This window comes from Hirundo rustica, chromosome 5, assembly GCF_015227805.2.
Source record: "Hirundo rustica isolate bHirRus1 chromosome 5, bHirRus1.pri.v3, whole genome shotgun sequence".
Lineage (NCBI taxonomy): Eukaryota > Metazoa > Chordata > Aves > Passeriformes > Hirundinidae > Hirundo > Hirundo rustica.
This window is the reverse complement of record NC_053454.1, coordinates 12,575,610-12,602,178: the sequence shown is the minus strand read 5'-3', so window position 1 is coordinate 12,602,178 and position 26,569 is coordinate 12,575,610. Positions and strand designations below refer to the sequence as shown.

At 38.0% G+C, this 26,569-nt stretch overlaps 2 protein-coding genes across 2 annotated transcripts; both read right to left on the bottom strand.

Annotated features, from left to right (window-relative positions):
- Positions 1 to 444: 444 nt before the first annotated feature.
- TMEM128 (transmembrane protein 128) lies at positions 445 to 8,083 on the bottom strand. The gene is made up of 5 exons (XM_040065845.1): positions 7,963 to 8,083; positions 6,716 to 6,857; positions 4,635 to 4,796; positions 3,462 to 3,570; positions 445 to 2,084 (listed from the first exon to the last, which is right to left on the bottom strand). The coding sequence occupies exons 1-4, from the start codon at positions 8,081 to 8,083 to the stop codon at positions 3,471 to 3,473; spliced, it is 525 nt and encodes a 174-aa protein (XP_039921779.1). The 3' UTR covers positions 445 to 2,084; positions 3,462 to 3,470.
- Positions 8,084 to 17,066: 8,983 nt separating this feature from the next.
- Positions 17,067 to 26,556, bottom strand: LYAR (Ly1 antibody reactive). The gene is made up of 9 exons (XM_040065780.2): positions 26,482 to 26,556; positions 25,544 to 25,711; positions 25,146 to 25,260; positions 23,115 to 23,222; positions 21,698 to 21,781; positions 19,540 to 19,864; positions 19,173 to 19,277; positions 18,237 to 18,322; positions 17,067 to 17,921 (listed from the first exon to the last, which is right to left on the bottom strand). Exons 2-9 carry the CDS (start codon positions 25,663 to 25,665, stop codon positions 17,787 to 17,789), a joined length of 1,080 nt encoding a protein of 359 aa, XP_039921714.1. The 5' UTR covers positions 25,666 to 25,711; positions 26,482 to 26,556; the 3' UTR covers positions 17,067 to 17,786.
- Between the last annotated feature and the right edge of the window lie 13 nt (positions 26,557 to 26,569).

Here is a 26,569-nt window from a genome sequence, read left to right as displayed (position 1 = left end):
ATTAAAACAAACATTGTTTTACATTCTTACCAGATTTGCCACTACTTCCTTTTGAGCACTTAAGTGAATGAGTATTGTGTTGGATACTCAGAACTGGTAGTGAAAGACTTTGGTGGATTCGTACAATGAGCATATCTATCCGGGATTCTCAGAAAGACATCAAAGTAGTCAGAAGGCAAACAGCTCTCCAGAGGTGAACAGTGTTATTACATCTTCAATAAACCCAGCTGAGGGGGCATGAAATACAAAGATACTCTGAGTCAAGTACAGTATTTAAAATCTACATGAACACCTATTTTATAGAAAAAGCAATGAGGCAGGGTGGAAGTCTCCAAGAAAGCGTAATTAGATGGTTAAACAATTAAATGCTGAACAACTATTAATCACTTTTGTATAAAGTTTATTAAGGTGTTCAAAAGAATGAACTTGTAAAATCACGTAGCAAACAGTAATTTTAATTCAGATCACAAGGCAACTTAAAACACCCTAGAGCATTTATATAGATGACAAATAAAAATACAGCTATAATAACCATCCCTGAGCAATACTGCATTTTAAATATTATAAGGAAGTTACTCAAATGTACCTGTGTATGCAGACATAAAATTGTTACAACCTTTTAAAAGATAAAGACCTGAAGATAAGCCACTTGCACTTTAAAGATGTGAAGCACGACTGGTTTTGGCAAACTTAAATATTACACTTAAACAAGTAAAGCTGTTAACTTACCCTACAAGTTACTTCAAGTAGTGCTGAATGCATCTTATTTTGGTTTGTCTGATCCTTTGTATTACATACTATTAGGTCACAACTTTTTCCATTAATGGAACAGTAACAGCCAAAGACAATGTGTATCTCTTTCTTTACTAAACATTCCATGTGTTCAGCAATGGTGTAAATTTGGAAGTCAGAATGAAGAAGACAGTATCCTTTGATAGTCCAGACTTCAAGTAATGCTCACAAGGAGTAGATTTTAACAGGTTTCAATGCCCAGTTTCTATATTCTCCTATTTTCCAAAAGGCATGGGTGGAAAAGTATTTACACAAGGATCTACATAAAGTGGTCTATCAACTAGATGGTGCCTAGGTCTTCAGATATCTTCAGTATCTCAGTCAACATGAACAGACACCTAACAAAAATAAAATGTTATTTTATTTCCTCAACTGAGTATAACTAGTAGCTTTTAAGTTAATATCAGCCACTTCATTGCTGAGGAAGGAAAATGGCAACTTCATTAACAGGCACTGCTAAGAATGAAAAGTTAGCTTACAGAGAAAAAACCCCTGAATACTGAAAAACAGTGCATACATCAAGAGAATTTAATGTGTGCTACAAATTTCTTGCTGGTTATTCACAGCTTGATCATCACCTTTGGCTGTGGACAAACTGTATGGGCACAAGCAGAATGTATTTATTTAATTGATGGCACTGCCAAACGTCAACCAGCTTTCCCTTACCCCATCCATATTTTATTTTTTTAACACTAGAAAATCTGCATTCAAGACATTAGATAACAAAGTATTTCCAACATGTCAACACATACCATTAGAAATTTAACAGATCAAGAAAATGTCTCCTGTAAGTAAACTTGTAAGTACAAACACAGATTCCAGATAACAGTATTTTACCTGTCAATTCAAATGGAAAGAATATAGTATTAAAATCCCACAACACTTGATTTAAGTATCACTTACTTCCAAATCAAACAACATGATTTGAGCAGGAAGTTCGAGTAGGTGACCTCTGAGGCCCCCAGAGATAATATTGAAAGGTCCCTTTCAACACTAACTATTCCATGATGCTGTTACTTACTACCCATGTGCTTAATATTCAAATATAAATAGAAGCTTTACAAAATGAAAGGCATCATGTAACTAAGAGATGTAAAGCAAATTTATCTTCCAATTATTCACTAATCAGTTGTTTTTTCCTATGGTTAGGTCCATTGATTTATAAACCAAGTAGATTAAGAATTACTGTATTAGTTAGAGCAAACAGTATTAGAAACAACAGAAGTATTGGAATGTAACAAAAGTGACATACACTTTGCAGGATTACAGTTACTTGGGTCCTTCACGTGAAGCTGAAAGAACAGAAAAAAAACAAACCAAATTTAACAAAAATCTTTGAAGGTTCTATATGCTGCACAAGCTGTATCATGTACTAAATAAATTAATGATTTTAGAATACCAAGTAATAACTTGTCCCTAATTATTAGGCAAATAATTATTTGACCGAATACCTAATTTTCCCATACACTTCAAGTGCTGAGACAGAACACAGCTAATGATAGAACCAACAAACACGGATACATTTGTATCAGCAAGTGTGACAAGTTCCCAGAGTAAAGAGGTTCTGAATTAAGTGTTCTCTCTTTCAGGAGTCTTGAGTCTTGTCAGAGTAGAAGTCAATTATCTCCTTAAAAATCTTGTATATTTCTTGATATTTCAAAAATAGAGGGAAAATGCAACAGTGATTCAGTTTGTTATTTAAAAAAAAAAAAAAAAAAAAAAAAAAAATCTGAGTTTCACCATCCCAGCCATTAAGCTTTTTTTTTTTTTGCCTACAACTTTGTCCATACAAGAGGCTACACTCTAAATCCAGCGATCCAGCAGGGTCTTCTTTTTGCTGTACTCCTAAAAATGCTGAGGGATCTCCTCACCAGAAAGGATTTGTGATGTCAAGCAAAGCCAAACAGGCTTCCTCCCCATTCCCTTGAGAAGTACAACAAACAAGACCTACTGAAGGAGTAGCTTTCCTGGATGATATGAGACAAATGTGATACAGGGGACATCTTTTACCCTATTGACTGAGCTGTATTAGATGTCTTACTTAGCTTTTTACATTTCACTGGATTAATTTGATAAGTATATCCTAACTAAGATGTGGCAGTTATTGAGAATGCATTTTTCAAGTCAACAAAACAGATGAGTTGGCCTTTGAAAAGTTCTTTTTTAGAAAGAACAAAGAACTTCTCGTATCTGGCAATTTTCCACACAGCAGGTTGATATGGGTTGTGCATCACAGAAAATGAAAACAGCACACTGGAAGACAAAGATATGGCAAAGATTTTTAATTAGGAAATAGAGAAGGCCTTTGCACACAGATGTTGACATCTTCTCCCCTTTAGTATCGTGTCAAGCAGCTTTACTAAGAAGTTCTCCCAGAACTCCCAAAAGCTGCAGGTTTTTGGCCTATATGTCCCCAAACCATCCATTCTCACTAATGTTTCTTTTCAATGTCTAGAATGGAATTTTAGAGAAGTGGAAAGGATACTCTTCCCCTTTAGATAATTGCATATTCTACGGTTACTCTACATGACACAATACGTCACAATTCTAAGGACGTACACAAAACATAGACAAGGAATCCCTAAATGGCTTCCCAATCCTTAAATGTCTAATAAAGCAGTTTCCACAAGATAAACACTATTATGTGCTTAAAAAATTCAATTATTTACCTGAGGAGCTTATCCCAGGAGTGACACAAGCATCACAACACCCATGAACTGAATGAAGAGCAACACAGGTGTCAAAAATGACCAGACAGGCCACAAGGCAACATTGAAACTGGGAATAAAAGCAGAAAGTATTTGGTGAGTTCAGTTGTCATATTACAGAAACACCGAGCATACAAAGGAAACATCAAAAGAGGAAATAAGATTTAAATTACTTAACCTGGAAATATACTTCTTTGTTTTGGAAAACAAAACACATCAAAGGCAAAGGGTAAAGATACCTTTTACTTTCAGAAAATCTGTAACAGAAGCCCCTGAAAATGACCTACTCTTATTTTTCCATGGGCATACATGGCAGCTGAGAGAAGCCTTAATCTGAACTTTCATTCAGACAGATTTCAGTTAACTGAAGAGACAGGGGGAAAACCAACTTATTTTACAACTGACTTACAAGAATTACAGATTTGACTCATTAAAAACCATAGGAAAACTTTATTTTCTTCAATCTTCCCTTTTTTTCACCATTGCAACAAATACTGACTGATACTTCGATAGAACAGCTAAACAAGAGGAAATCAATTTTCATGCAGAAAGCAAATAAATATACTAGCACAATGTATGTAATTTTCTTCATTCACATTTGCTCAGTTGTGACTCATACAGCCTCATATGGAAACAACTCTTACTAAAAGTACCATTCTCAGACAAAATATAAACCCTTAAAGCTCATATGGCAATAGCCAGAAGTCGAACATTTTGTGTATGTTTGCTATTTATAGATTGTTTAATAATGAAGAACTCTGACAGAAACTAAGGTGAAGTTTTTCTCTGATAGAGAGACTGCACCTTTGTCTTCATTTGTGAACTGCACAAGTAGTTGCCAGAGGTGAGAAATTTACACTAACAAAGATAACAACTTCAGTTTTCCCCTAAATTTTCAAGACAGAAAAAGTTGGAGACAGTACATCTCCAAGTACACAATATACAGTTTCAACTGTTGCAACTCTTGCTTTGTGCATGAAAGTTGAAAGTGCAATAAATTATGCTACACAGAACTGGTATTGTCATCAGTACACATAGCAGAATTACAGAAATTATACTTCTTATAAAATGAGCCCATTAACACACAGACTTGCACAGGTTTACCAGGAGCTTGCACACAGTGTTTCAACTCACCAAATTGCTGCTGCTATAAAGGTAGCTGTTGTGATAGGAATCAGCGCAGGGTACTGCTCATCATAGTCCTGAATTCCACAGTACCACTCGAGATACAGTATGCAGTAAAAGGCAATAGCTAAACATGCAGCCAATAAACAAGTGCCACAGGAAAGCCACCAGCTGCTGGAAGAAAAGCACATTAAACAATGTTTAGCACAGTTACATTGCAGTTTGCACAGCAGTCTCCACTCCAGTCTACAAGCAGAACAGGCAATATCTGTTAAATACACAGATTGTGGCCTAGAGTTCCTGTGGGTTTGACCTTAAATTAATTTTACAAAACACTTTTTTCCCTTAAAAGCAGTCTAATATAAACAACTGAGTTTAATTTTGCAATGAAATGTTCTTTTCATATATTGTCCCCTCAAATATTTTGGAAATTCAATGTGACAGATCTTATCAGGAATCTACTAGACCGCCACACAAAAACCACTTTGTCCCTAATAAAATAAAATAGGCTCCACTGCAACTGTGCTTTTCACTATAAATTAGACTGGTGATCTTAGTGCAACAGAAATGCTGCAGAAAGCTTGAATATGGTTTCAGTTTGAAAACTCTCAATTTCAACAGACAAGAAGCATGAAGATTTTTCTTCATAACTGCTGAAGAAAACCAGAGAGAAATCCAGAATTTTAAACTCAGAATCACAAAAACACAGGGTATGTGATTATTTAGGGAAACACACTTTTGAGCCTCTTTGAGGATACACTTCAAGGCTAGTTCAGATAAGGAAGCTTGGGAGGAAGATGCACTTTAATAAAATCTTATCTGAACGTGTATTAACAAATAATTTTTTTGAAAAATTTCTTCTTATCATAACTTGATTACTAAATTACAAAGGGTAATCAAGGATCTTCCTACTCAGGTAATATTTGCTCTGGAATGGTACAGCAAACATAATATGCTACTTTGTAATCTCATTAGTACCAAGAATTCAGCACTATGAGAACTGCTGCCATGGCCTACCTAGACAAGCAGTGCAGTAAGACAGGGTCCCGACCACAAATTTTGATTACACCTTGGAGTTACTGATTTTGCTTTCACAGTCAGGTGTATGAAGGGTGTAACTAGCCTGGGAGAGCAGCTCCAGAGAACCTCACAGCACAGAGCCCTGTGCAGCATCCACGTACTGACATAACAATGACAACAGCCATGTGCTTTAAAAGCACTTCCAGCCGAAGCTATCCAAAAATATTTAACACACATCAATCCCACTGAAAATAATTTAATCGAAAAGAAATAGACTAGAAATAAAAGTTACTTCACAGAAATTATTTCACTAATCTTTTGTTCAAAATCATTTAGAGATCTTCTAGAAAAATGATCTTCTGTTTGACCTTTAAGGATTAATTTCAGAGGGTTTATTGTAAAAATTAAATCAAAACCTAAATACTTCCAACAAAACAGGCAGCCATTTCCTGGACTTAAATGAAAACTTGAAGGTACAGTATTAAAATATCTGGATCAGAGCAAACTTTGCACATACAAAGAGATGGTTCAGTAGAGTTTATAGAGAAGAAAAACAATGGTAGCAAGTTTTAAGCATTGTATTTACTTTAAAATTGGTTCATTAATATCACCTTAGGGTGGTCATCTGGTCCAATCTCCCTGCTCAAGGAATCTCAGCTACTGCCAGTTGCCCAGAATCATGTCCAGATGGCTTTTGAGTATCTTCAAGGATGGAGACTCCACAACCTACCTGGGCAACCTGTTAAGTGCTCAGTCACCCTCACAGTAAAAAAAGTATTTCCTGATCTTCAGAGGGAACCTCCTCCATTTTAGTTTGTGCCCACTACCTCTGGTCCTGTCCTGGACACCACAGGAAAGAGCCTGACTTTGCCTTCTTTGCACCCTCCCTTCAGGTATTTACATGAATTGACAAGCTGAACCTTCTCTTCTCCAGGCTGAACAGTGCCAGGTTTCTCTATTCCTATTGCAGATCTTGTTCACCCATGATTTAAAATACAGTGACCAGATGTAACAAACTGAGTATGACTGTAAGACTAAACCACACCTTTTTGTAAGAAAAGATACCTTACCTATCTGCTTGCATAGTTTCTTTAATATTTTTTAAAAAATCAAAGTAGTATGTCACAGCTATTGATGCCAAAATCCAGAATGCAGAATGAATATTCAGTCTGCTAAGAGGCCTCATCGTCTTCTCTACAGCTGTAGACTCTTCTGTAAATAAGAACATAATTATAGCACTAAAGCCAGCCATTAAATGGAGTATGATTATAGTTACGTAAAGTATGATGCTTTATCTTTTAATTAATTTATCTTGGGAGAATATTCTACTTATCATAATGCACTTTGTACTACAAATATTCTAAAAAGCTCTGAACATTTACTGAAATCAGACTAAGCAAGGTACCCTTTGATAAAAGGATAAAGCAGTAACAATCAGCACAATACCATATCTGAGTATCTTTTCAAGAAACAGCTGACTAGATTTTGTAAGGGTTGTTTAACTAATTTAAACCCCCTGATGTTATTAAGGCACTTTTATTAGTCTAGCATACAGAATTTCAGGTTGCTATTTCCAATTACTAATTTATTTGTACCCTTCTTTATGAATTTTAGTATCTGCAAAACGGTTGCAGGCATAAATAATTTTCTTGTTCTCAACTGCAGACAATTCACGAATTTTCAGCGGCAGTTTCAGGGGCGATCTTGACTTACACTGCGCACTTTCAGCAGGTTAAGTACAACTATCACTGTGCAGGAAACGACCTTCTCTTTTCCCCTCATTACCAGGTGCTGATTAGGAGACCGAGACGTCAGAGGGAACAGAGAGACGAGAAAACCCTTTCTTTGTGCGTGTGTGCACGAGAGTAACCACGTAATACAGCATTTATACACACTGTCAAAAAAGGTATCAGAGGTGGTTTTGATGTCTCACACTCTGAAGTTTATCACTAGGAGCTCCTGGTGGCCCGTGTGCCTTCAGCAGTGTCAAATGTGCCGATTCCTCCACACGCACCGCCACCGGCCGAGCGCACCCACTACTCTGCTGGAGCTTACAGGCAGCTTTATTTTTCATTTCCTAGATTCCTCCTCATCCTACTGGAGCTTGGGCCTGCAGCACTCGAGCACTTCACGCGCATCAGGCAGTCCGCGGCTACAAGCCCCTCGCGTCTCCCACACCCAGCCCGCTGTCAGGAGCGGACACCTGAGGGCAGGCGGGGCCGCGCTCCGCGCCGCTCTACCCGAGGCGGCCCCGCTGCCGCCCCAGCGCCCGCCCGGCGGGGCTCGGCACCGCTCCCCTCGCCCCGGCACCACCCACCGGCCGTCCCGCCGCCCCGGCCAGGCGGCTGCTGCGGCTCCCGGAGCTCCCGGGGCTCCGGCCCGCGCCGCCCCGGGCGCCGCAGCCTCGGGAGCGCGTCCCCGCCGCCGCCGGGCTCCATGTTGGGCCGCTCCGGCAGTGACGCGGCGGGGCGGGAGCGCGGCGGCCGCCACCGCCCCGGCGTGAGGGGCAGCGGCGGCGCCCGGCCCCAGCGAGCCGGGGGGGACGCACAAACAGCTTCGGGAATCGCACCGATCCCTCCTGGAGAGGGGGAGCAGTGCCGTGTACAGCCGAGTGCCGCAGCGAAGGCTGTGGCGCCGAAATGATTCAGAGGGGAAAAAAAACAACAACAACAACCCACCAAAACCAACCAACCAACTAACAACAACAAAAAACCTAAACAAAAATCCCCGACTCTGTGCGTAGAAATGTTTTCCTCATCTGCCAACCAGATGTTTCCGCGGGCAGATGTTAGGGAAATCTCAATTTTTGTGACACAAACCAGTGGTTTAGGTTAAAAATGATTGGGACATGGTGGTAATAACACCAGTCTCGTTGGTTCGATCCTCCTAGGGGCCGTTCGCTCAAGGGTTGGATTCCGTGATCCTTCTGGGACCCTCCCAACTCGGAATATTCTGGGATTCTGTGAAGTGCAAAGCTCTAGGAGGTTTCCAGAGCCACGGGAATCCTGTAACACTCAAGACTGCAGCTCGCAGCTGGAAATAATAAACATGTTTGCATGACAAACTAGGTAAAAGTTAAATAAACTAAACTAAACTAACAAACAAACAAAAAAAGGTTTCAGTTCTGTAGTTGATTTGTGCACAACGAGACACAAAGTCACATCAGCATATTCCTGCAAATAAAATCTTGAAACCAATTATATTACCAGGGCTTTCTTGTTTATTCATATGGACAAACTCAAAACTTGTCAGCTTTGCTGGCAGATTAACCTTAGGTCTGGTCCGTATAAGAATACTCTAAATATTCAGAGTACTGTGAATATGTGTACTGTATTCTGGGGTGTGTTCAGTGATTAAGCATTTAATATGGCTTTTTAAATTGAAAATTGTTTCTAATAGTAAAGATTCATTAGGTTAATTAGATGATCCACATGATTGTTACAAAGCCTGCACTTTCTCAAAGAAAATTTTGTGGCATAACATTCCAACGAAGGCAAAAATCCTACCGACTTCAATGTAGAAGTACCTATCCAATACAGCAGCTGTTACATACAGCTTTTCTTTACAGTGGGATTAAATGTAGAAATAGTCAATAAAAGCACAGATTATTATAAGGGAGATTGATGAAATAAAAACCTAATTTCAGTATGTGTGTTTTACTTACCAAAATCATATTTACAGTCCTTCTAGTTGTATATAGATTAAAGTTCAAAAATCCAAGCGTTTAATAACCTGATTTTACTTTTCCTCTCAGAAGGCAAAATATTTTGCATTAAAACAATGATTATGAGAAATGCGTGAAATTTTCACTTACCGCATGCATTCTTTGTATATTGTGCAGCATTTATCAACAGAAATACCTTGCAGATACTTCCTCTGTAGTTTTATGTTGAGAAAACTAGAAAATCAAAAAGAATGCAATGTAGGCTGTGGTTAAATAATTATGTATTTTATCAGTAAACCCTAAAAAATTTTAGGCCATTCTAAGGGAATAAACTAACTGGTAGAAATTAATTAGGGTAAAAGCTAAATGTTCTGAGACTTGCACTGTTTAAGCAGGTCTAAACCTGCTGGATAAGTATATTTCCCTAAATATACTATTGTCTGTTTTATTAATGAGTGAGAGTCTAGGGACAAAGGAAAACAGGGTTCTGGTTATTTTTTTATTACTGCAGATTGAAATTGAGTAAATTCAGCCTACATGATACAAGAACAGAAAAAAAAATTATTTTTCTTTCTCTGCAGGAAGACAGGCTTTCATTTACATCTGAATTTCATGTGAGAGGTGTCATAGTAAGAAATTGTTTTCCCAGGCTTAGAACATGCATCACTTGAGGACCAACCACATTGCATCCGTAGTGACTACAGGGATTATTCTCTATGTAGTTCAGTTGAATATTTTGAAGCTAGCAGCTCATGGGAGATCAGAGCTCTGCTTTCTTATCAATGAAATAGAGGTTTCTTTGTTTTATTTCCTTTGAGTGAAATGACTACCTCAGCCTTCACTTTCATCTTAGTGATTCAAATAAGAAACAAAGGAAATCTTCATGCACTTCCTTTGCAGAAGCTATTCACAGGATATATCTTTGATTTAAACATAGCAATTAAATAAATATGTATGCTTGGAAAGGTTAAGATTTGTCAGTGTTGTTAAACTGAACACTTCTGTTTACCTACAGAATAGGTATTGTGCAAAGAGCTGAAATAAGAGCTTCCTTCCTGGACTCACTATTGACCTTAACTGAGACTGCTCATATTCTGTGTTTGTAGAGCTGAAGGGTTTTCTGTGATCTTCTCACAGACCTTCTCTGATTCAGAAATTATTAATCTGCCAAAGAATAGATAGTGATCAGGAGCTGAACTGAGACTGTCACAAAATGAACAACATAATTAACAAAGCACCTAATCAACGGGCCTGTTATGGATAATTAATTCTTCCACGTTACTGTTTAAGAATCCCGGCACAAATGTAAGGAAGTATTTTAAAATGCAATTCTTGATGTGATAACTTTAGTTAAAAGTCTGTGAAATAAATTTCTGAATTTGAAGATTCAGGGAAAGAAATGTTCACATGGCAGAGTTTGCAGCAATTTTTTTTGTGAACTGTATTCCTGGTCTCTCACAAAATGTGATTCAGTTTCCACATTTTGGAAACTGAATTCAACAACTTCACCTTCTTTTATTTTAAATAGAAAAAAATGCTTTGTATGTTAGTTGAATATCTTTAAATATTCAGGGTTTTTTGGTTATAAGCTGAATTTTGCAATCTATTTGGATATTTTGAATTTTCTCATTGCTCACTGAATATATGCTGCTTAGTGATTAGTTGGTTATATGTTGATTTACAAGTAATTCTTAATGACACAAAAATGTGGTAGTTTTTTGTGTTTCTTGACTGGATAGAAATAAAATCTAGAATTGGAATTCCCAGTTAAATTCTCACTTTTAGGAAGTCAAATTAGTTTTCTAGGATTCTAGCCAATATTCATAACTTTTTCCCCATCACAGCAATCCATAGCTAAATTAGCCCAAATGTTATTTGTTCACAAAAGACCTGGTTGGAATTTTCTTTATTCCCTATCTAAGTAGGGTGGGCTCCTTCATATGTTAATTTTCAGCTGAAGTAGGTTGGACACAATATAGATGTATTTTTTAATTTTGAGGAAATATTGTGCTATATAGTCTGTGCTTTCTGTTCATGAACTGAGTAAGAATGAAGTCAGTAGTAATCTGCTGCTTATCTTCCACTATCAGGAGTAAAAGATTGGATGGGTAGAGATTCTCAGTCCTTTCTGAACATTGTCCTTGGACTCGAGTATTGTGCATCCTCTCTTACACTGGGTGAAAAAGTAAATACATTGTCTGACTCATCTAGGTAACCAAAAAAAAGCCTCCAAATAGTACAAACAGTTCCCTTGCTTTCATCTTGCGTTCTTTTAACTATTTTAAATTCAGTACAATGGAAAAGGACTTAAAAGCACTTGGTGTGAATAACTTAATGCAGATCTGAGAAACAACTGCCGGGTAAAACTCAATTGACTCTGAATGTGGTCCATATACAAACTCCTGAACTCAAGCTGAATTCTCATGCGAGTATTAAATTGCTGAGCAGCCTTGGATTGACCCTTTAGGAAGGAAACAATACATAGAATAGTGTGTTTGATACCAAGAAGGCTCTATATGTAAGCATGCAAGCATTTGAACTTCTTCATGAAGAAAAAGAAAGCAGAAAATATAAAGGCAGTTTAAAAGGTGAATAGGGCGTCTAAGAGAGCAGAAAAAAATGCAACACATAAAGACATCTAATTTATCTAGGTATGTTATTCCTCACCTTGAAAGTTGTCAGCAAATTACAAAAAAATCAGCTGAAGTATTTATTTGATAGAAGACCATCCTAAGTCTTAAAGATGTTACATAGCGTTTGACACTTGCCTTTTTATAAACAGCAATACAAATATAAGAAGACTGTTCTGTTCATTCCATCTTTAAATGTGCAAACAAAATATTTATCCAAATATCCAAAAATCATCATATTTATCCAAATTAAATCTGGATAAACCATTCTCCTAGAAGTGGCTAAGTAAATTTTCTTACTGTCTATCTTCTAAATCATTTGTTGAATTTAGTTTCACTTAACTATGCTTACCTCCTTGAGGGAGTACAATGGCTCTCAAAATGTTTTCCCAAGACTACAGTTTAATGATACAAAGCACTTGGCAGCAATACTCCAGCTATAATTGTTCTTGACTACTCAATCCCCAGTAGTGGTATATAATCCCTCACAGTTTGAGGATTTGATCTGGTTTTAAAAGCCTGCAAAAATGCAGAGGGTGGTGTGGAGAGGCAAAAACAAATGGCCAGATGTGGGAGGGCAGGAACAAGAACACTTGGGACTTACTGAACCTGATTTCTTTACATAGGAAAGTCTGTGCTACCATGCATCTTTAACCATACGACAAGAATTTCATATTTAGGGCATTTAGGAACATCCTAAAGTGTGGTTTTTGAATAATGAACATCAGATCTGATTCACAAAGGAAAGACTATCAATTGTGGGAATGGGCATTCAAGTTCATCATTCAACATTTCCTGTACAGGAGTATGAGTCTTTTTTTTGTGTGATGGTTTATTTCTCTACTGGTAGGGGTTAGCATTATTTTAGGCTGTGATAGAATATTAACTATTGTCTTGGAGATGTCTAGTGTCACCACTGCCTGTGATTTGACTGATGTACTAAAGCAGGGACAAAGCTTCTTGGTCATGGATCTCACTGTTAACAAGAAAGTTGGAAAGAACAGTTCAGCATAGCAACAGCTCATTGCTATGTATAGCGTGGGATTCAGCTCATGCTCTTTCTGTGGTCTTGAAAAAAAAATAAACAAAAACAAAGCTCTTACACACTTCATTCGCGGCAAAGGTTTTCTTTACCATTGTCCTTCACAGTCCATTACCACTTACATATTCTGTAGGGTCAATTTTTCATGTATTTTGAACAGGTATTGTAATTTATTGGACAACAGAGTTAGAAGGAACACTGACTGGCTGCTAAACTGTCCAAGATAGACAGGAAGAGAAAGATATTTCCTTTATGAAGACTGAATTCAGCAATTTGAATTTTTGGCTGGAGGATGATAGTACAATTCCTATTACTGCTTTGGCTAATCTGTGTAACATAAACAGGTCTTGTTTATGAACAATCATAACATAAGAACATAACTGTTGCCATCATCATTGAGATGGCCACAGCACTCATGAGGGCTCCAAGTATCTGTACCTCGTTATCTAAAAGTCTTTCATACTTTTTCTATGTTGCAGTCCCATGAATCGCTCTACACAGCTCTGGCTCTTTCCTTCTTCTACATTTCTAGCCCATTGCTTCCTATCCCTAGCACAGCCATCAAACCCTCTCTGTCCCTCAACAGCATTTTTTCCTTTCTGTCCCTTGTACAACCTCCTGCCCCTTCCTCCTTGCAGCACAGCCAGCAAACTCCAACTGACTCTCTACCAGCTGATTCACTCTTTTATCACACCCATAGCTGTGAGGGCAAGGCTGTTCCCATTCTTTGATAACTAACACAGCTGCAATGTATGGGGGGCAAGATTGCCTTTAGCACTATCTCTATCTGTCTCCCCACACATAAGAACATCAGCTGAGCTCAAATTTTTTCTTCTCATGGAAAACTTAACCAATGCTAACTTCTAGAATGACTTCAGTTCTGAAAGTTCACCAAAAAAGCTGAAACTTTCAAAGGTACAATATCCGAGCCAGAATTGTAGGAGCAAGAAGCAGGAGGAAACATATTTTCATGGTAAGAAAGAACAGTCTAGGGGAAAACCCTGCCTCATCCACAGAGATCGAGCCTTTGTCACGTATGGATACTATAGTGTGTATTCCTCCTGGAATTCCTTCTCATCAAGAGAAAAGGCCAGTAGAAGGGCAAAAAATCTGAGTATAAAAGTGCACTTTGTGCTTTGTGTTTATACATTAATGGCTGGATGGTGGAAATGCGTTGTGTTCATTGTGCTACTGCAAGGAGCACAATGAAGGAGTAAACACACGGTGATTTGAGCCACATGTAATGCAGGCAAAATTCTGGTTCTTTTTCCTTCAGGTTCCTTTTCTTTGTCACCAAAGTGAGATGTAGTGATCTGAATACTTTCAAGTGGGTTTCATGCTGCCTGAGAGGAAGATCCCATTATGTTTAAAAACACCTTTTTTCTGATAAACTAAATATATGTGAGTTGAGCTTGACTATAATTGGGCCTTAATTAGGCTTTTTATACTAATTTTGGACTAATGCATTCCACATTAGAGTTTGAGAAGAGGGGTTTAATTGGTGGGTAGGCATACAGACACCAGTTCTGGTTTTCTGCTAGTTTCAAGTGATTTCAGGAACTATAAAACTACTTCTGTTGGAAGTCAGTATTTTACTTGTACTGTAGCTTAGGTATGAAATTGTGTAGAAAGAACATTTTCTACTAGAAGATACTAATGAGAAAGGCAAAACACACAAAAGACTGGACAATTCTAAATATTTTAGAATAAATTTTAAAGGGAAAGATAAAAAAAGATGTGTTTGGAAAGGACTAAGATCTGAGATCTGCAGTCTTGAAGAAGAAAGTCCAATCTAAGCAAAAAGCTTGAAGGTTTTTTAGCCTTTGCTGTGTGAGAGCATAAAAGCATGAGGACTCAGGCGCAAAAGGAATTACACCTGAGAATTGCAAAGAAAAGCAGTAAATTACAACGGGCAAAAGGAACTGTTCTTAAAAGTGCAAGGGAAAGTTACTAGTAAAACTTCCTCTAGTCCAAGTGAAATTTAGAATTCAATATAAAGTAACCCTTCCTGTAAAAGTACTAATGGGAAACATAATATGCAGCTTCTCTTGGCTGACAGAGCAGAAAAGAAACTTAGAGGACTTATTCCTGTTTTTTTCTTAAAGGCTAATCTGGGAGAAGAAAGGAGTAAATGTTGAATATATTGACTGATATCTTGTAACCTGTGAGCACAGCTCAATGTACAGAACAATATGCCTTTTTTCACTTATCTTGCACAAAAAGTTTAATATTTGCTCTCTTATTTCCTTAATACGGGTGAGTGTTACAGCCTTAAAAGTTTCTGAATGAAATAATGTATTGGGTCTCTGTATCCTGTGGTCATCAGCTACGAGCCACTACTCATGTCAGGCTCTGACTACATTGTCCTGATGCAACTGGATTATAGCACCAGGTGGGAGGATCACTTTACACCAGAGAAAGAACAAACTACTCTAATGCACCAGGACAGTGGAGGGTTGAGCACAACAAATAAGTAGCTGTCCTTTGAAGCTTTTTTTCTTCCAGTGATTAAAGTCCCTGCTTAAGTGCTTATGCTATACTCATAATGAAAGCCACTAGCTTTAAACAACTTTCTAATTTCCTTCCCCACCCTGCCACAGACACTCGATTTTCAATACAGTATTTTAGAAAGGAAAACTTTAACAATAAGGTATAATTATGGAGCTATGTTATGCTGTTTAGAAAATCACTGAAACATATTCTGGATTAAAACAAAACTGGTAAATAAGCTGCTTAATTATTGAATAGAAATTAGAGACACAAAATAGAAATTTTCTGTCTTCTTGAAGGGTCCTCAAAGATCTGTGAGGGATTATGCCTCCCTCTGAAACAACTACCATCAAATTTGTAGTAACTTCAATCTGATCAAGACATCATTAGTTGCAAGGAGTAAATTAAAGTCCAGATCTGTTGTAAGGGGAAAAGCCAATTTCAGTCCTCTGAGCACTTTATTAATTGTCTAATGAAAAAACAATGAAGTCAGAGTTTTTTTCAGTGGAGAGCTGCATGTCAATAATGCAATTATGCATAGACTGGAACAGCACTTGAAGCCCTCTACAATTAGAGGCACAGACTCATCTACCACACTACAGTATTCCCAGGACCACCCAGAAAGAAAAATATGCCTACAAAGCATATTGCTCCCCCTCCCCTTCTTTCTGCCAGCAGAGGAGGAGAAGGTAATACTACTGCAGCAACAGACACTGAGGTTATACTGTCGTAATTATAACAGGGCTTACTCGCAACACACTCCCACTACTGACTGTCAAAGAGAGGCATTGCATTAGGTTCATGTCTGCCAAATCATGAGGGGAAAATCTGAATGTCAGCTGGTGCCACTTTATCCTCTACACAGAGATGGGAAGTATTTACAGTATGTTTACAGTATGTTTGCTACTGAGGAGTACACTGAACCTTTAAGAATCATAACAGTTAAAGCAGGAAAGAAAATTACGAGGTCACATCAGACTCTGATAGCTCATCTGCATACTGTTGATTTGATATTCCTTATTTCCAGCTTTCAACTGATCCATAGTGTTTGAACACTTAGCTTCATTCAGTGATCACTGCAGTAAACCCTGAGCATCAGACACCAGAACCCTGCAATGATAGGAGCCAAGATTCTGGTTATCTGTTAGACTGAATAAAAAGAACTGTTGCATAGCTTCAATAAACAACTAACACTGAAGAGATCCTGAATTCTTTAGGTGGTTTCTTGCAATTTTTACAGTAAGACAAGTAACCAACAAGACCCAGTGTGTCACAGTTAATTTTTTAGTATTTATACCATTAATATATTCTATATTTCTATAAATTCAGATATTTTTACTATGGAGTTTTATAGAAGTCTATCTTCTTGAAATCACTAAGCAATTTTGAAAAACACCATATGACCTACTGTTAAGGCTGTTTTTAACAGACTATGTTATTATAAGAAACTTCCTACATGGAAGTAATTTTGCATTTAAGTAAAAACCTATAAAACTTCAAGTAACTTTCCCCAGGCAGCTCTGTCTCATACATACCTGTACCATTTCTGACCTAGCTAAATTGTTTTAGTGACAGCAATGCAACAGCCTCTTCAGATAATTTGAGGATTTATTATGCAAGTGACAAGATTCATTATATTTAAGGTTGCATTTTGAGGTAATCTATCTCATCAGTCAATTTTTAGTTCATGTAACCCCTTCTATTGAAGTCAGTTGCATTACTAATCAAGACTTTTCAGTAGCAATGCACGTACAGGTAACTCAGTCTTTAAATTTTCACTGAATGTGCAATATTGCATACACAAATCCGACACATTATTAATGCATTTTACAACATAGAATCAACAGTTTATTAAAGGGTGCATACACTATCCACAGCGTGTACAGTGAGTATCAGTCTTAAAAGTTTGAATTTTAGCATAACAAAACATTACACAGTGGGGTTTTGAATATGAAAATCCTATTTGATCTGAAAATAGTTCCTGCAAAAAGCCACACAACCTGAAAAACATTCATGCCTATAAATTATATTCATTACTGTAAGAATTTTAATAGAGCAGGCCAGCAATTATTTTCAATGCCTCTTAAAACTTGTACCAAAAAATATACATTTTCTGTAAAACCAAAAAAATAAAATATATGAAAACATTCTGTGATAAATCTAGAAAAGGGGAGGAATCCAGTATTAAAAGTTAAATTCTGCTTTCACATACACAATTTAAATTGTTACCAATGCATATTATCTGCACAGCTGACAGAAGTTTGATTCTGTCTGCAAGATTAAAATGCAACAGCTATGAAAACTATGCCAACTGTTTATTTCACAAGTTTCACTTTGTCCTTTAGAACTCTAAATTTGGGATTGTTATTCACTTTCTTATTGAATATGACTAGGATCTCCTCTTCTGTTTTGTGATGTTCACCAGCTACTGCATAATATTGAGCTATCACCTGCACAAAGACAGAGAAATGGTTTTTAGTCTGTGAAGATGATTCCATTGTAAGCAATAATACATTTACATTACTGCATTAGTTGCATGGAAGCTACTCTGCTATTATTCCTTTGCAGAACTAGCACTGAATTTCTTGTGTAATTCAGTAAGCAATAAAGAACCTGTCCTTCAGCTGACATTCTGTTAATTGATATTCCATTACAAGTGTCAAATTTTTTTGTTTATGCAAGCCAGGATTTTCTGAGCTTCAGCATTACACAAATAAATTCACAAGACCAAAGGAAAATAATAATAAAAAAAAGTTGTACAGTACCTTTTTTCTTAGTTTTTTAACTGAAATTTCATTGTCTGGAGCCTGTTTCAGAACTGCTTTGATGGTTCCCTTCCAGTTGAATTTACCTAGAAAATAATTAGGGGTACAACACTGTTAGTAAAAGAAGGTATTCTGGGTCTTCTTCTCTACTAGTAACCAGCCATCAATCTCTTAATTTTGGTATCAGTTTGGCTACCATAACAGTTGTTACCTCGCTCACCCTACAACAGGAGGGTGTTTTAAGCATAAAGGCATCAGCTGTGCCTGAATATATAATGGAATAGAGATGAAGAATCAACACAGTACTGAACAACAGGGGTCAGAATTGTTTTTACCTAACTTCTGCACTTCAGCTATTAAGCAGAAACTCTTAAACAACACAGGAATAGTTAAGATCCTGTCTCTTCACACTTAAAGCACAGGCAGTCAAATTTGACCATACCACCTTCAGGTCATTGGTGGTTTCCAAATAAATTATCTGTATGTTCAAACACATTTAGAGCGTGTCAGGTGATAGACAGAAGTAGGTTTATCTAAGCATAAACTAAGGTCCAACGTACCTGAAGTGCAATTTATGGTTCACTGAGCAAAAATGGGGATATAAGAGATACCAAGAGGTCTAAGAGTTGTGCTGTCTAATGTGCACGGCAGCAGGGAAAAGACCAAAGTGCTGAAACCTCAGTGTCCACTGAAACTAAGCATAGCCAAAGGCCAGCACAGCACAAACTATAAAAAACAGAAGTATTTCATTATCAGGTGTTAGGAGTAGCACAGGTTACTTTCTCTGGAACAGATGGGTATACTGAATATACACACATTTACGTATACTGAGGCACAATTTATTTTATGGTTTGCTACAGAAGCTGTATTTCTATCATGCATTAGGTCTTTTGCAGAGTAGTTTTGTAGTGACCTAAATCGCTCCTTTAAGAATACCTTTATCTGCTCCCACATTTTCTTCATTGTCATTGATGTTTTCTGTTTCCATGTCCTCTGAAATGCTTTCAGTTTTCATTCTCTTTGTTTTGGTATGAGATTCCTCTAGAGATGGAATTGAATAAACATACATAAGAAAGATTTAAAACTAGAAGTTCTGACATGACTTAAGTTTTTGTTCTTGTAACATGAGTTTATATTTGCAAAGTGGTTCAGATTTTATAAAAGAAATGTGCAATCACTGTTAAAAATAATCTAATTTTTATATCTAATGCACTACTTTAAAATTCTGCTTAGATTATTGAGCTTTTGAATTGGGATAAAGCATCTTTAAAACAAACAAGAATGTAAGTTGTATGATGGATACCTTCTACATGTTTATGTTTGCGTTTCTTTACATTTGTTTCCTCTTCTGTTTCACTGTGATTGCCATTTCCATTTATTTCAAATTCATCCTCCACGGTCTCTTTTCCTTTTTTGGACTTTTTATTCTTTTTCACTTCTGCCTGGTTTTCTAATTTCAAATCTTTTTTCTCCTTCTTTTTGTTCTTTTGTCTTTCTTCTTTTCGTTCCCTCTTACTCTTTTTTCTCTCTGTAATTCCATTTTCTTCTGCCTTTGTATTTTCCCCAGTTTCTGCAGCCTGCTGATCTTCCTTCTGTTGTGGTTTGTCTTGTTCTTTTTCATTTGAAATCTTTTGTTGGAAGAAAGATTATTACAGTTTTTACATGCATTTTTTGACATTGCAACTTTCCTCTACTAGATCATTGGTAACTGTTCAGAACACAGATACCCTGAAATCAATTAAATTGCTCACATGTGATGTCACCAGTTACTTGAGAAGCAGCACTAGTGAAATAATGTGCCAGACTCTTCTTTTAACTTAACAGACTAAACGCTAATTAACGCCACAGAAGAAATGTTATCTTACAACATATGTAAATTCCTAGTTGAAGTAAGTGCCTATTGTGTTTCAGGTTATTTGCTAAATGTAATTAAGGAAGTGACAACTCTTTAATTTACACAAACAAAACTACAGCACATTACAGCAAGATGCAGAAGTTATTCCCAAATACACAGCCCTTGAGTAATAATCTCTTTTGCCATCCACTTCCGTTTCTTGGATGTCTCTGGGACAACATACCATTATGGCATGATGCTAAGAAAGGCACTCCTGGTTGTTTTAATCGTACTTTTCTCAACATGTTTGGTTTTCTTTTAATGTTCCTGGGCTTATAATGATTTTCTTGTACAGAAATTAATATATTAATGAAAAATTTAATGTTCAATTGAAATTTTAATAATTACAAGTGGAATACAATTACCGAAATGTTAGTGTAGCTATTTAGAAAGAGAATAGATCTTTATACAAGCAATTTAACATTTTTATAAAGAGTTATTGTAATTAAATTCAAATCCTACTTAAGAATTTCCATTGAGTATATACACTTCCAGGTACATATTACAAATCATATCTTTTCAAGAATTCTTATAGGTAAGTATGTAATATATTTTACTTAAATGCTATGCTACATGGATAGTGTAATTGTTTAAATTTGTGATTAAATAAAAGGTTTGCAGATTGAATATTTTCTTCAAAAAATAGTTTAAGTGAAGGGAGAACTTTTTATGACTTTAGTGAAGTTGTATCAGTATTAATGCCCTGGCAAAACCGTGTACTTCAGTGTACAGAATTTATGTTATGCTCCTATCCTTTTGTAAACATGTTTCTTTCTTTCCTGGCTCTTATATTTGGATTCCTCAGAAAAACTGCAAATAAACTTAACTGGAGTCATCAAATCAAAAACACAAAGCATCTTTAACAGGGATTCATGCCAAAGCTATGCCTACACTCTTCCTCAAAAGAATGTGGGGGAAAGGGGGGAGAGCACCTTCACATCAGCTGAGAAATGAGCTTGTCCAACAGCTTTTGAGTAGCAGCAATAGATACAAGCAAACACCCTACCAAAACACACTAAGCTAGTAATGAAATACCAAAGAATTAGGCACTGACAAAAGGTCAGTGTGACCCCACAATATGGAGAAAGAAATGGGAGGAACTTGCACCACAAACTGGAGAATCTCTCTCCCTACTAATGAAATAGGTAAACTATGTGCTTGTTGATTTCTCACTCCAATACACATAAATTTGAGACCAATAAACTCTGAAAGATGTTTTATGCCATTTTAGTGTACGCTAAAAGGTTGGAACAAAGACAAAGGCAGTGCTTTTTCCTTTTTTTTATGTACTGGTAGCACAAATTAGCCTTCTGATTATCATGGAACCATCATGTCACCATGTCCAAGTTTTCAATCACAACCTACCCAGTATGAACAACTTCAGCAACAGTTTTGCATTCCACAAAAAAACAATTTAGTCAAGAAATATTACATTGTAACATAATCTATTGGAACAATGAGAGACAATGTTTCCACTAACTTCTGCAAATGGAATCTGAAAGGTTTTCATTCAAACATTTTGGAGCGCTTTCCCATTCTGTAATGCTGTACCTCCGATTAAACTTACATTTCTGGTTGCTTCTGAAAAAACTTCCCACACCTGATCTTGCAACCTGCTGTCATTAATTCTCAAACTGTTCTTGATCCAATTCTGTGCATAGAAAAAAACAATAACTGAAAACACTTAGCTCTGATTTTCTTTCTTCCTTACCATATAATTAGTTCTTGTTTTTTATTTTTCATGTAAGAATCGAATCACTGCTTTTGACCAAGATCTGATTAGAGGTTATTCCTATCAATCTCTCAAGCCTCCTTGCTAAATTGTTTCACATAATGCCTAGGTACTGTTAGGATAGTAAGTGGTAAATATATACAGAAGATAATCCTCAAGCTTTTGATCCAAGTGGCTATGTTAAGGTCCTACCAAATCATCTGACTGTTCCATGAGTTAAAACATTAATGACCTGATCTTATTTATTTGTGTACTGGACATAAGGTCACACTCCTAAATGGATATCTTAGATTATTACAGGACAGTATGATTTAAGTAAATATTTCAATGCAAACATTTGAAAGCTGTTTGGGTTACTGCAGGTATTCCTGATGAAAATGAAAATATAGCAGTAAATTATGCTGTTCACACTACCTGCAAGAGATCAACTTTTAGAAATGTGGAATTCAATGTTAGATGTAAGGCAAAAATTTTTGCATTGCAGTGAAAAACCCAGGAAAGGTGCAAATTGGAACAATGAACTGCAAAAAACTTTGATCTTCCACTTCAACGTATCTTATAAAAAAGAGGGCTTTCTGGAAAATACCACTTTTCCTGCTCAGAACATGAATTCTAACCTTCAGCTTGCTAGCAGCAATTTCATCACAGCTCTATTGAGTTCTATTTGAGCACTTTGGAAGCAAGCCTGATCTTCTCTCAGCCTCACACTCTGAAGCCCAGAACAGAGCAGGGGGGAAAAAGGCTAATTTGTGAGTAATTTTTTACTTTTAATGAAATTCTTCATACACAGTAAATTCTCCACATCTGTAATTTACTTTAGTGAAGCATGCAGAGCAGGAGATCCTGTCACAATACTGAGTAACAGGAAAACTCTCAAAACAGGATCTTGCCTCCAGGAAAAAACAAAGCCAAAGAAATAAGAAATCTTTAAAAGTATGTCTAAGAATTTGAACATTCAACAGAAATAGCAAATAGTCAAAAAAGAAAGGTGTTAACAACAGAACAAATGGAGATTAAACTTATAAGGTAAATCTCTGGCTTAATATCTAATCCAGCTGGTAGATCAAGAATCCTTTTACGCAAATAAATGTATTTTACAATCACTGCCTATTTGAAATTCAGTTATTACACAATCTATACAAATGCCCAAATAAGCAATTTGTCCCACCTTTGTTAAGAGAGTGGCATTCCCTAAAAAAGTCTATTTTTATGCTTACTCCACAGATTACTACAAAACTCTACTAAAACATACCTGAAATTTTACTTTTTTTCTTGGAATGTTATCAAAGGTACGCATTTGCTCCAGGATGTTCCGCACTTTAGGGCTTATGTTGGGCTTCTTCATTACTTCATGAATTTTCTGAATGAAGAAAAACAGAATTAAATCAGCAAAGCAGCATAAGGATCAAATGGTACATGTCAGGTGTGCAAGTCTGAAATACACTGGGGAGAAATCACCCAGAACTCTACAGCTGGTATCGTCTGCTCATAGGAAGAGTTCAAAACACATGAGAAAAACACTGACCTTTGGTTCTATCACAGCTCATTAGATGTGTCAAGGTTATCTATATAAACACTTATACCTATGTGGTAAGCAGAGGCAAGCAGGACCGCTCACCAGCGCTTTCTGATGAACAGGTTACAAACTGTAATAAAAACATTGCAAACTAAAGTAGCTGTTGCAGAAGGGATTCTTACAGCATGAAAATGACCTGCATTAAGAAAGGCAACTTTTTGGTTTTGGAGATAATTATGAAAAATCAGGCTTACTTTTGATGCCATAGCTGACATGCATTTCTTCTAGCAGAAGAGCCAGCTTCAACTAGCATTTATCCCTGTATGATAGCTCTGGATATTCCTGTGCTATGGGTGCTAGCACAAGAAGAGAGATTAGACCAGGGCCTCGTGGCAGTCCCTTGAACAGCACTGCTGCTTATGGGGGGAAAAGGCTCTGGGCTTCCCAGAGTGTGCAGCCACTGGACACTGTAGGGCCTATGTGTACTTCTGAAAATCTGATGAATGAAAGGCTTTGTGAATATGTTAAGACTATCAGAAATAGGTGTCTGGTAATAATCCCTCATTCTTCCACTGAGGAATTACTTACTATTGAGCCAGGCTACCAGTACCCATAAGCAACAGCACTCACATCATGCTGCCTTTACAAATGTCCTCAGTGTTCAATCTCAACAAGAGCACTCATTTCTGACTTTAACAGTATTCATTATATGCTTCAAGTAAGCATGTAGCTTAGCACCTTGTTAGAATGTGTTCTACATGATTGAAACCAACAATTCCATGCATAAATGAGACCTAACTTATTACTAACAGGGTTTTAAAGATGTCTTTGAGGCCCTTCCAAAAACCATTGAAGGACAGCCTTAAGAAGGTAGGTTCTAGTGTAAGACAGAAAGGGTAGGAGGTATTTCTTTCCATGCTGGAGCTTCTCCTGTTCAACATATTTACAAAATATCTGACAAGAGGACAGAAAATTTTCCCAATGGTATGCTATTCAGGATGAGGACTATGAGGATTCCAGAAAGATCTTAAGGAAGTGAGTGACCAGGTAATAAAAAGGTGAAATACATTCAACACAAATTCATGTAAAGCAAGAAGAAAAGAAAAAGCAATCCCCATTTCACATCTAAAATAGCAGGCTTTAGTTGACCATTGGAGCTTAAATACAAGATCTCAGGGTTAAAATAGCCAATTCCATGAAAATGCCAGCACAATGATCAGCAGCAGTGAAAATAAACCCAAACAAAAAAACTACACAAAAGTAGATTAACTGACAAAAAAACAGTTAGAAAGGAAAAAAAAAGACACAGAAAACATAATTATGACATGTGGTAAATCTATGGTTCACTCATACTTTGAACATTTCACACGCATACAGCAGTGTGGGAAGATTTTACAAGACCAAAGATATAATTTTACATATGAAGAACAACCGAGCAGGGTAGAATTTTTGAGCCTTGAACAAAGAATATGAGATAGGGAGAGACGCCTGTAGACATAAAAAGGCATAAACTGCATGAAAGGTACAACTAACCAATGTCTCTGTATGCAGTTGAGAACATTAAACTAGATCAAACCAGTAAGAGATAGATTCAAAACAAAAGACACATTTCTTACCAGGATAAACACAGACCTACCAAGGAAATGCCAGAAGATAGCTGGGGATATTGGTAAAAATAGATCTCTGGGTGGAGCTAGTAAAGGCTCTTTTCTGTCTCTGATAATTACAGACAATAGTTAACGCAGGTGTACACAGTACAAACTGTACCTGAATCCACTCCTGCTGTTTAGCATCTCCTTTGTTAGTTTTGGCTTCAAAGCCTTTCCCACCGTATTTCTGGTCTTCACTTACACACTTCACGTGCTCCTTATAGTCATCACCCCTGAACATAAGAGATTTTTAACCACAGGTCACTGAAATGCTTCAGTCCTCAAACTGTGCAACACTTAGCTAACCAACAAGCTGAAGTAATAGATGATTTTAACAGATAATTTAAACCTTATTACTGTCAACATTTAAATTATTAAAATGTGATGTGCTTAAAGTACATGCTTGTAAGACCACAGACATTTCTGTCATGCTACAGCTTGCAGTGAAAGTTTCTGACTTGCATCTCTTGTATTTGTGACAAGAGTGAGCAAGGCTATTTCCCATCTTTTACATACCAGAAATCCTTGCCACAATCCATGCAAGACAGGCACTGACAGTTTCTGCAGATGTTCACATGCTTTTCAACCTGTGCTTTCTTCACAGCTTCTCCACATGCATTGCATGTGAAAACTACCATCTTGGCGAGTGGTCAGGAGCGTCCTCCTTCCCACAGAAGCGCAACTCTAGGAATATAAGAAGATCTTAATTTTTCAGCTTGAAGGAAACACTTGGAGGGCCGGAGTGAAACGCACCAGTGCAGCCGCTGACAGACTGGGTGAGAGCCCGGGGCTGAAGTGCAAGAGCTCGTTCCACCTGATGCCCTCCCTGAGTGCAGGGGAGATCAGAACCCTGGGAACCAGCAATCCCTGTATCCGCCACTCTAACAGGGAACCAGTAACCCCCGTAGCCGTCACCCAAACTGGAGAACCAGCAACCCCCATACCCATCACTCATCCTGGAGAACCAGCAACCCCCATACCCATCACCCAAACTGCAGAACCAGCAATCCCCATACCCATCACTCAAACTGGAGAACCAGTAACCCCTGCACCCGCCATCCCAACCTCGGAACCGGTAACCTCCATACCCACCACCCGAACGGAAAAACCGGTAACCTTGCACGCACCACCCCAACCCCGGAACCGGTGACCCCCGTACCGCCCCCCACGCCGATAAGCCGCGCAGGCGGACCTCCCCGTCCCCCTCCTTTCCGCTGCGGGCCCCCGCCGCGCCCTCCCGCTCCCCGCAGCTGCAGACCGGTCCCGGCCGGGCCCCGCCGAGCGGCAGCGCTGGGGGGTGGCCGGGCCACACGGCGTGGCAAGTCCGGCTTGGCCGCCGCCCGCGCTCCTGGGCGACAGCCGCTGCTGCCCCGCAGTGCCGTGCCCCGCCGTGCCGTGCCCCGCCGTGCCGTGCCCCGCCGTGCCGCCTCGGCCCCGCTCCCGCTCCCCCGCACCTCATCGGCGGCCGCCGCCCGCCGCAGCCGTCCCGCGCGGCACGTGCCGCACCGTCCCCTCCGGCCCGCGCCGCCCGCGCCTGCGCCG